The 11677-nt window shown below is 37.3% G+C and overlaps 1 protein-coding gene across 1 annotated transcript; it reads right to left on the bottom strand.

Annotated features, from left to right (window-relative positions):
• Positions 1 to 4156: 4156 nt before the first annotated feature.
• Positions 4157 to 11061, bottom strand: LOC104907458 (RING-H2 finger protein ATL74). The gene is made up of 3 exons (XM_010696391.4): positions 10537 to 11061; positions 9423 to 9520; positions 4157 to 5166 (listed from the first exon to the last, which is right to left on the bottom strand). Exons 1-3 carry the CDS (start codon positions 10699 to 10701, stop codon positions 4761 to 4763), a joined length of 669 nt encoding a protein of 222 aa, XP_010694693.1. The 5' UTR covers positions 10702 to 11061; the 3' UTR covers positions 4157 to 4760.
• Positions 11062 to 11677: the final 616 nt, after the last annotated feature.

Below are 11677 nucleotides of genomic sequence, written 5' to 3'. Positions count from 1 at the left end.
TTATTATTCTATTATTATATTTTGTAAATAATACTAAATAATTATATTCTTTATATTTTCTTAATTACAAAGAATTAACTCCAAAAATACGGAGTATTACAGGAAGTTGACCGTCGTTCGATCTGGGTAAAGGTTCGTCCAGGCAAATTAAAAACTCTTCTGGATGACGCCTAGTCCAAGAAAGAAGCCGGCCACAAGAAGTTTGGCCGCCTTTCTCTTTAAAGTAGGGAGCGTCCAGACGTTATGGCCCGTCATGGAAATCAACCAAAATATTGATTCCCTGGACAAGTCTCCTGCGCTGAGGGAGACCGGCCTGAAGCTCCGTGAACGCCTTTCGTTCTAGAGAAAGGTTCGTCCAGGAAAGAAGCTAGGAAAAAAAATTAACTTACCAAGGTGTCCGTCCTCTTTTCAGAGCCGGATTTACTGTACTCCTTCCACAATAAGCTTGTGAACTTAGACATGCTTATGTCTCCTAGCCAAGACTTCTTTAAGACGGCCTTGGCTGTAGCTGAAAAAGAAACGCAATGAGGTTAAGATACAGTCATTAGACGAAGCTATTTACTTAGTAAATCAGAGCAAATAAACCTCTATCCCCGGCCTGCCGCAAGCCTGCCGCAACCAGAATATTGTCATTATAAAACATCTCCTTAAAGGGAATCCAGCTAAAGGACCCTTGAAGGACGAGTTGTTTGGGGTACAGTACTCCGCAATTCAGAAGTACTCCATCATTTCTTCGGCTGAGTCATCCTCCAGCTCTAGGTTTGAAGCCGTTCGTCGAGTGTTAGTTAGGGATCGGCTAAAATAGCGGCCGCGTCTGGCTACGGCTTCAGTAGGAGCTTGGACGAATAAAAACTCTGCCTTCCAAGCATGCATTATGGACGTTTTATCCCTGGACGTCAGGAAGCCATGACGATTGTAAACGCTGAACAAAGCTCCATCTATTGTTTTGGGAACCTAAGATACATAATGTATCTGAGTAAAGGCGGCCAAAGAGGGATCAACTCCTTTTAACTCACAGACGGGCAGAAACGATAGAATGTCCTGCCATGAGTTAGGAGCCAGTTGATTGTGGATGTTGTAATGATGAAGAAGGCAGCTTATGAATGAATGCAAAGGAAATCGTAAACCTGTGTCCAGAGGCAGCCGGTAAACAGCAAAATGGTCGGCCGGGGCACTAACTATAGTATCCTCCCGGCCAGGAAGAACAAAGGAATACCCTAGCATAGGTATGGCCGAGGAAAAATGTTTAAGGTCTGAACCTACCCGTCCAAGCCAACTATTGTCAGCTAAGATGAATCTAGGGTTGGATAAAGGACCTACGCGGCGTCTAATTTCAGAAGAGGTAGTAGAAGGTACGTCCGAAACATCGGACAAGTTTGGTGAAGTTTCTACCTCGTTGGCGTCGTCCACTGTCATACATTATTCGGACAGGCTGGCCTCTGAAGGTCTCTCATTGTTTCTTTCCTCCTGGACGTTTTCAGGAGAAGGGATTCTATTGGCTGGCCGAGCGCTTTGAACTTTGCGCTCCCCCTCAGCAGGGATTCGACATGTTGATGCCTCCATTTCTGAATTGGAGGCCGAGAGATTCACCCCTCGTCTAATGCGAGCTGTTTGCTTAACGCGCGCCAGATTACCCTGCACAGGTAAAGATTGGGTCGTCTGACTTTGTCGTCCATGTCCATGAAAATAAAATATATGCCTGGTCAGAATAGGCCCAACTCTAGAATGGGCCGAAGAGGAAATGCTCTTTGTTATAGGGTTAAGACCAACCCTTAAGCGGCCGGGAAATTAAAGTTCGATGAAGAGGACAAATCCATTTTTCTTAAAAAAGAATGAAAAAGTAAAATACAAATTAAGAATTACAGAAGGAAGGGATACCTATTTGAATTACTTGGACAGATTGAGGAAACTTAGCGAGATCTTGGACGAAGGCTCTTTCTCTCTCTAAAGTTCAGTGAATAATTGAGCAGAGTCTCTCTCTCTAGAAAATCCTCTCAAAGATAATGTAGAAGTGAATTCAGAAAGGACAAGGGATCATATTTATAGGGAGGTAAAAATGACCTCCCCTTCCGGTAAAATAACCGTTGCGCTTCAAAAACCTTGGGGGTTGACCTATTAAGACCGGCAAAATGGCGCCTATTTCATCTTGAAAAACATAGGGCAGTTCCCGTCGGTTAAAAGAGAATTCCAACCGTATGGGCGCCTAAATGGTAAAAATCCTCTTTTAAGGGGCAAATGTTGTAGCCTAAAAAATCAACGGCTATAAGTAGGACATGTGGTTTCATTATGGCCCTACGCGTGGCACTTTGTTGCTGTGGTAAAGTACATGGTCCAGAAAAGTGCATGGCCTATAGTACACCTTTCTGAATAAAGAGAGTTGTACTAGCCCTCCTTGTGGCCCAATCTGTATTTGGCCCACCATTTAGCAAGGCAACTTTATAGAATAGAAGATGTGTACTCTCCAATCAATAATCGCCACGTGTCATAGAACTATTGCTCAGCCAATCAGGTGCTCCCATATCAGGGTGACCTCAGGGTACATCAATTACTCCAAACACTATAAATAGTCCTTGAAATCAGGAGAAATGTATGTTTTTCAGAGCATAGTACTGTTATTCTGCCATAAACTCTCTCTCTCTACTTTCTCTCACTAAAAGGTTTCGTTTCTACTCCTGATACCTGACTTAAACTTCGGAGGGAGAAATACCACCCAAACCTCCAGGGTGGGTCCCTTTTTGCAGGTCCGAAAACGGAGCTCAGGTTCGGGTTTTTGAGTCCAGGCGTTGTTGCACATGTCTCCTATTATAGAACCTACTGTTGGGGATAGTAGTATTTATTTACGACCTAAGAATCCTTAAATAAATTCTCTATTTTTATATTGAAGTTACTAATCTTTTCTTTCATGATGTAGATCTTTAATATAAAAATCGCACCTTTGTATATTCTAATCCCTTTTCTCTTCTTTATTTCATACTATAGTTATTCATGCCTTTAATTTGTATATTATATGCCTGCCTAATCGTTCGATTCATATTATATGATTGTCCTACATGATTTTTGTCACCCACATGTTATTTTTGTTAATCAAAGACCTAAAAAACTGTTCTAATATTAATCAGATTAATTTGGACAACCTGTTAGGAACCTTGTAAATTGATTGCATAATAACATATCATTAGAAATTAGTCTTTTTATGTATTTTCTGAACCAACCTAGACTATATTATTTTTAAGGTGTTTAAAATGTTATATGATTATTCTTTGGCATAAAAATATGTAATGAATAGATTATTTGGTAAAGGCCAGCGATGCACAATATAGTTCCACACTGTATTGTACCCTCATTCCTGAACTCAATCTTTGGTTCATTTTGACCATCTATGAAGTCATGACGGGAAAATTTACATTGGATAAATTCCTTATTTGTCCCTACGATTTTCCTATATCCAATTAGGTTCATGATTCAACCTAAAAAATATTATTGGCGACTTCTTTCAAAATCATTTTCAATAATAAAATACGCGCTCACACCGTATAGGCGAAATAAAAACACGTCTACTGTAACAATTCATAAAAAGAAGTAAATTGTAGCAATGAGACATGAGTGCTTCCTGAATAGGACTAAAAGCAACATCAAAGTTGAAACAATTGGCCTATCCTGATATATAAGAACTTATAGAACTAATGAAACATAACCCAAAAAAATGTACCCGAGGTGTAACATGGATACAAACTAGTCAAATCTTCAATATGAAACATATCGTTCATGATTTTATTTTTTTATGCAATTGCTCATGATTTTCTAGACAAAATAGTTGGTATCTTGGTCAAATATCTCCACTTGAAGGTATTGAATTTTAAATATTACCAATAAGAATTGGCTCAAGGTAAGCTTAAGAGAGTTTTTGGTTCGAGCCTCATTGTATACAAAAACTTTACGAGCTGATCTGGCTATAGCCAAAGCAAAAATCTGATGAACCGGGTGTATTATAAATTAAAAAAGGATTTGAAATATTATGTGTACATTATTCGGTATTCTATTAGTTAATTCTTAATTAATAAGTTTGTTAATCAATCAATGGTAGCCTACCCTGGGTAATATCCAAACCACGATTAACATATTGCACGGGTTTAAAAACTTTTAACAAGAACAAAAGGGGACAAAATGACATGCTCCCAAACAGAAATAAAAAAACTTGTAGAGAACATGTTTAGAATTAGCAACATCCCGTCCGTGATCCAAGAGTATTAGCCGCATATCCGGCTTCGCAGAATTAAGGAAGTCTTGGCGAATTCCATCTATGCACATATCTATATATTTTTGCTCTGTACACCACTGTTACTTCTAGTTCCTATCTTTCAAACGGGAAACTATTGATTGGACAACACACCCAATACAAAGATATATGGATTCCTGATCTGCTAAAAAGAGAAAAACCAAACAAACCCCAAATGGTGTTGCATCTCTCCTGAAAGCAAGTAGGCTACATCGTCATAGACACATAGCTGTCCAACTACAGCAGCACTGCACATCCAAGCTTGTGGACGTCAAACATGGAAAGCGTGCACCCAAAGGGCAGTGCCTTTATAGTTCTTGGTACATCAGTCCTCTTGTAAGCTTGAGTTAAATCACCAGGGAAAAATATGTACAAAGCTATAGCCCACAAGAGGGAAAAAAACCAGCTTATTTGGCAACCCCCAAATTTCTCATCAATAGCATAGAAGTCTTGAAAGATGCAACTGGTAGATTTAGGCCCACAGCTATGCCAGTGATGGGCTCTCTACATGCTTACTTTTGGGGTCTTTTACAATACCATTTTCTTCAGGAAACTGTGTGTTATCTCTGGCTGCTTCAGTTACACCATGAGGCACAAGCTGGTTGTCTTGCATAGAATTTCTCATATGAGTTTCTGCAGTCCTCGATATAAATCTACACTGACGAGGGCTTATAGCAAGAAAATCAGTGGAAAGATGAGATCGAGAACTTGACATTAATTGCATAGATCGTTTCTTCTCATTAGTCTCACGCAACGAAATCCGACAAACTGGGCAGGTACAATGTTGCAGCAGCCATATATCTATGCACTTTATGTGGAAGTAGTGGCCACAATAAGGGAGTATACGCAATACATCTTCCTTGTGATATTCAGCCAAGCAAATGGAGCATCTACAAGTATACAATTCAATAGTCAAGTCAGGACCACAGATCACCACTAAGTTTGACGGATGAAAGAAAAGCATCAAAACCATGCTACAATAAAATTTAAAATTAAAAGAGGATAAGAACCAAATTCAAGTATAAACATGAAGGAAAGTTCAATAGACGCATAAACCATGTATCATAGATTCTTAAAAAAATGGCTACACCTAAAATAGCACACCGTTACTATATGACAAGTCAGGGTATGTAACACCTGATAACAGCATCAACATTAATATTACCCCAACGCATCTAACGAGACCCTGCCCTAAATCAAGAAGGGGGTCAATGTATGCGGCTTTAATGCTTTAACCCTGCAATAACACAGGCCATTTCCAATAATTAACCCTTGATTTCATATGCAGTTCCCATGCAGCTTCATAAGTAAGAAGGGAATAAACCTTAATGAGATGTTAATATAATCCAAACACCATAGGACACTGAACCTTCAATTCCATTTGAAATAGATGGAATTAGTATTACATTACAAGTATTAAACTGGATTAAAAGCAGCAGTTTGTCCCTAGAATCTTCACCACAGTGATCGACATAATTCATCGATGCCTTCACAAGATTATCTCTGAAAGATGAGTGACCAAACATCAAGTGAAGCCTAGTGATAGAAGGAACATATACTATCAGCATTCTCCACTGTCCACAATCTACATGACTACATCCTTCAGCTTCCATAATCATATAATCCTCTAGGCTGTTTATCTATGCAATTAGTTTCCTTGAACAACCAACACTGTTTTTCAGATTTCATCTGTATAATTTACAGAAACAAACTGTTGCAAAGAAGTTGCCAAATGGACAGTATATCGAGCCATATTGGAAATTTTGGGCAATCTTTATCTCCAATACTCAATTATTGATCAGTAGTGTGGATTCATCACCCGAGATATTTTGGTACCTTATGTAAATAAATCCTCCAACTTCAATCCTTGTTCAAGTGTCAACTTGGATTTTTCCTTTGTACCGCCAAATAACCAACAAAAGCCAGTTCCCATGGTTTTCAACTAATCTTACAAACATTGTCCATATATAATATTTCCCTGACAGTTTCATCCCAGTCTCCACTCAGAACTCAAACATCTGAGGTTGTGTATGTGAATTCAATAAATTCCTTGCTTTTTCCTTATTAAATGTTTCAAGTTCTCTAGCTTGATTCATTTGAATGACTCTCATCATTTTACCAGTAAAGAGGTAATTAAAAATGATTTGTCTATCATCCATTCACAAGAATTGAGCAAATGCCAAACGAAGATGATAAGCCTAATGAAAAAATTATCGGTTGTAGCTTGTTGTGTGACTCATTAAAATCAGTCTGCAGCTTCTGTACAGTGCCTCCAAACTTGAATACTTACCTGAAGTACCTTCCGTCCCACAATATAATCTCTCAAATGGACTTCATTAATGCAACACAATCTTCTAGTTCAGCTTGTTTGCAGCTTCTATATATATTCTCTAATGTCTAATTAAATAATATTATGGTACATTAAGTGTCCTTATAATGGAATGACCAAGGCTGATCCCTATTTCAGCCACCTGAATTTCGACATATTTGTATATAAATGCAGGACATCAAATCCACTGCAATTGGAGAGGAATAACAGCAAATTGCCCAGCCATTACAACATTATCATGACGATTTTCACAGGCACGGCACTATGAAACTATGACACTACAATGAAAAGGAGATGACTTTATTGCTTTCTTGGGTTTCAGCATACAATATCTTCCATTCTACACTATGCCTGGGAAAATCAATCACAGTCTAGTAAGTTCCACGCACTTCTTAGCATCAAGAGTGGCTCAGTAAAGAATTAAGTTGAAACTCATTAATTATAGCGGTAATTTATAAATTGGGGAGCAGATGGAAGACCTATTATATATTGAAGGCATGGCAAAAGCTGAAGAATAAAAAACTCAAGATCGAAATTGCCCTCAATGACACCAACTATAGCTCGTGTTGTGGGATCAATGACACATCGCCATAGATGCTGTCGCCTTTCAGTGAATTGGCAAACCATCTCCCTTGCTTGCCTTCATTGTTCGCACCATTCACCTACTCTGTCTCTCACTCTCAGTGCCTGCGCGTTGCAAACCAGCAAACTACAGCCACTACACCTGATCCTTGCTCTCCATCTTCTCTTTCTTCAAGTCTATGCCCCCTATTCAATTTCTCTCTTTTGACTAATAAGAGCCACAACGAAAATGCACCACCATTTGTGATTCGTTGTTGCCAAATAAAATTGCCACCTCAGCCCTCGTCATTTCCTTATTAAGGAGGGACTAACCGAGAATTGGAGTGTATGGGCAATTGGGCATCAGTGGAGGAAGGGCTGGGTAGGGTTGCTGGACTAGGCAGCAGTGCGGTAGTGGAGGTGGTTTGGTAGAGTGGCTAGGGGTGGGCTCAACAGGTTTTACAAAAAAAAAATTTTGCATCTTTTTGGGTGAACAGAAGAAAAAGTTTCATCAATATTCAGCAGGGTCTAGAAGTGTAAACAAACGCACCCCACTTAGCTGATGTTGGCTATAGTTGGTGTCATTGAGGCCAAATAATCCCCTTTTTTTAATCTTTTAGTGCTATGGGATGCTCCATGGCACCCAAGACCCGCAATAGCAAGTCGTCAGCATATCATGTGAAAGCAATCCAAAGTAAAGGGTTCCTGATACGGTCAGCTATAAAAGAAAGCAGCCCAAGCTAAGGAAACAAATCAAATGAAGATGTCGATAAGTAAAGGGTTCCTGATACGGTCAGCTATAAAAGAAAGCAGCTCTAGCTAAGGAAACAAATCAAATGAAGATGTCGATATAGATTGATACATGCTAACATGACCCATAAAACCTAGAGTCTATAACCTATAGATTGATACAGCCACAATGAATGAGGGGAAGATAGTGTCTATTACCAAGAGTCAACCACCCATATATTGTAGCAAGATGATCATGCAATGGAGATATTGATAAAATTAATTTACAAAATGGATAGGAAATATAACACTATGATTTGGATCATTTCCATCAATATCTATTCAGAGAAATCAAAAGTAACATTTGACAGCAAAAAACAAGCGTGGCCTTAGTTAAAAAAAAAAACGAAGCATATTCAATGCAGACTAGGACGAGTCTTGCGAGCTATAACACAGCAATGGTGACACTAGGGTGTTATTCCATTAATTTACTGCAGAAATCAAAATCCCAGGTAAAATAAAACAAGCTTCAAGATTACATGCAGCGGAAAGTTAAATAAAGTAACATAATGAGACTGCTATTCCAAATCAATACTGTACTTGCAATATCATGCACAACTCCTTGGTATATGCCTCATATAACCTAGAGTTAGATAAAGCATATATGTGTATCATTTGTCCTTCAATGGTCGTATAATGAAGAAACAAATGGAAAGTACCAAGTGAGTAGCATAAACACAATGTTTGCCTGAAGACAAGAAGAAATCTGGTATTTTCAAAAGAGAGTGGGCTAAAGAAAAAATAAGGCAATGGGAGGCCTTCTGAAAGACATGTATAAATAGTGTCAATATATGCCTTTCAAGCTGTGAGGAAAGCCCAAATATCATCTGACGGGTCTGGCAAGCAACGTCCACATGTATGAAGCCCTGGTAAGTGGTAAGAGGGTATATTTTGCACCTGGAGCACTAGTCCAATAGACTAAAACAATGAGTATGAATGAGGTGAAGATGTTTCAAGCTACAATTAGCTCACCAGCTAAAAGTAATTCCACGGGAACATGCAATCAAGAATGAATCTCAAGTGCACATATCCACTAACAAACCATTTATTATTGAATACACATAAATGATGACTAAAGTATAATGACCAGATTCAGCAAAAACTCATGGTCAGCCTTCAGGAATAGAAAGCCACCAACTTCCAAAATAAATACATTTGAAGCATATTAGAAACCTTAAATATCACAATATAGACTGAAATTTTCAGTAACCCAGAGGGAAAATACAAGAGCAAATTTTGCATCACCTTAATGCTATATACTCTATTAGTACTTCTACTTTCGCCCTCACATTTAGAGCTTGAAGATACAAATAGGCATAAAAGATTCTATATCATCCAGTTTTGAATAAAAATATTAAGATGAAATCAAAGGAGTCCAGCCCAACAGGCACTAAATTTGCAAAATTATTCACATATACATGACACTGGAATCCAGTGAAAAATCTCATAGAGAACCAAAGAACTTACTGGCCACTTTCTGCAGATGAAAAATACTCATCCCCATACTTTTTGGCTGGAAAGTTGGCGACTATTGGAAGTTCAACACCATGCACTCCGCGCTCCAACTGTGAGACAGATGGCAGTTATTAGCACTTTGACACAATATAATTATCAGTTCCAAACAAAAAGGTCTCACATAAAAGAGAGAAGTGTGTCACTTATTACACAGGAGATTAGTAAATCAATAAATAGTAAGAAGGAACAATTGATAGAAATGACCCCAACTTTCACCCTTCTTCTCGAAATAGTTCCGGTTATCTATTATTCTCAAATAATCCCGAGTTTCTAGAACCTACTTGAAATAATCCAAAGTGTTAAATTTCCCATATGACCTAGAATAGATTAGCCCGGGAAAGAAAAATAATAGTTTGAATGATTTTGAGAAGGTGACCCGGAATTATTTGAAATGTTCGATGAAAGTTGGAGTTGGGATTATTCATCTTAAAATTTCCGAATAAAACTAACATTTTCATGGAACTAATCTTAGGATCCGCTTGATTTAATGGAAAATGATTTTTCATGGCATTTTCCATTGAAAAAGGCTGAATATTAGTTTTCCTCAGCTTGGTTTGTTGGAAAACTATTACGCTAAGAAGGGGGAAATGGAGATGTTGCGAACAAGAGAGTGAAGGAAAATGATTTCCTTCAAATTTTTGAAGGAAAATGTTTCAAATGGATGGAAAACTCTTTTACACCATAGTTTTCCTTTTCGATTCTCGTGTCCCCCCCACATAACGGAAAATGGAGAAATCATTTTCCTTGAAATGCTTTCCTCTAAAACAAACGGAGCCTGAATTTTAATATGAATTCCAACTATTTGTGTCCTTAAATAGGTAAAAATTTTGTGAACCCAAATTCTCAGACTGTGTTAAACCTTGTTTTTCAATTCCCCAAAACAGATAATACTGATAAAAAGGGCAAAAATGAGAAGTTAATCACAAAAGTCCTTTATAAAATAAGACATGTTTGTTAGCCTGCCAACTTTAGATGCAAAGGTGTTGCTCGAAAAACCGACAGTTCCAATCAACGAATATTCAAAGAAAAAGGAGGGAAAAAATAAAATTGGAAAACAGATTCTTACAATACTGAGATTCGATCTCGAAGCGATATGGTGACGGAAATTTCGACGAGATGCGCGCAATTGAATTCGAGCACAGATTAGTCGTGTACATATAAACACTATGAACAACGTGCTCACTACAAATCCAATCACTGTCATAACTAAATTTGTTCTTGCAGTTGTCATTTTCTTTCTCCTCCCTAAAATCGTCTTTCATCAACTTGAAATACCGATACAGTCGAAAATCCGGGTGAAATAGTTTTTTTTATGCATCAAAATTGCTCAATTTTGAGCAATTAATACGGGGCTTGAAACCCTAGAATTGTATCAAATCAATCAATCAAGAACGTTGAAGAATTATGGTGATGTTGCGTCAGAATTAGAGGTGAAGAAGAAAGTAGAATTGTTGATGGTGAAGAGATTTGGAAGATGGAAGAATCTTTGAGTTTCAACAAAGTGAAGTTTGTGTGTGGAGTTGAAAGGAGAGTTGACGAACGGGAGAATTATTTAAGTTGTGAATAGTTGTGGAATCTGCTGTAAGCGCATACACGTAGGGTCATTACGATGTCTTGTAGTCCGTATTATTGTAACTAGTTTTTATATGTGTGCGAAAATACGTAGAAAATTAATTTTTTTTTAAAGAATGTAAAATTAAATTAATTGTTAATTATATCTTATAAATTAAGAATATTTGAATTGTTGATGATTTTCTTATTGTAATATCTTTTTCTATTTTTTATATTAATTAGGTAGTTTTCTTTTTTATTTTATAATTAAAGTAAGTAGTTAGAATAGAGATGTAATGAGGGTAAAATAGGATTTTTAATATTTTGGTGTCATACCGCTTTTCCCATATAAAATAGAGATTCAAACTAATATTTGCGTTCGAGTATTGCCTCTAATAGTGTTTTTTTTTCCTAAGTGTTTGTTTTTACAAGAGAAGAAAACCTAGGTCTAACATCTTGGATAGGACCAACCTACAGTATCCTTAAGGATGATAGAAGAAAAATCTCATAGATATATTTGAAAGATTTTATAAATATATTTAAGTATTTATATATTTATATTTAAACCCAAATTAGTTTTGAAATGATTTGACTATTTTAAAAGTCAAATGAAATTATTTTTCATGACTTAATAAAGTTGAGAATATTAATTAAGC

This window comes from Beta vulgaris, chromosome 4 (assembly GCF_026745355.1).
Source record: "Beta vulgaris subsp. vulgaris cultivar EL10 chromosome 4, EL10.2, whole genome shotgun sequence".
Taxonomy (NCBI): Eukaryota; Viridiplantae; Streptophyta; class Magnoliopsida; order Caryophyllales; family Amaranthaceae; genus Beta; species Beta vulgaris.
This window is presented reverse-complemented; position numbering and strand designations above follow the sequence as displayed.

Excerpts from the sequence above, each read along its gene's own strand:
- LOC104907458 (XM_010696391.4), bottom strand. The coding sequence starts at position 10,701 with ATGACAACTGCAAGAACAAATTTAGTTATGACAGTGATTGGATTTGTA. Across the intron at positions 9,521-10,536 it reads CGAGATCGAATCTCAGTATT|TTGGAGCGCGGAGTGCATGG; the intron begins GTAAGAATCTGT and ends TCTGTCTCACAG. Across the intron at positions 5,167-9,422 it reads TCATCTGCAGAAAGTGGCCA|ATGCTCCATTTGCTTGGCTG; the intron begins GTAAGTTCTTTG and ends GTATACTTGTAG.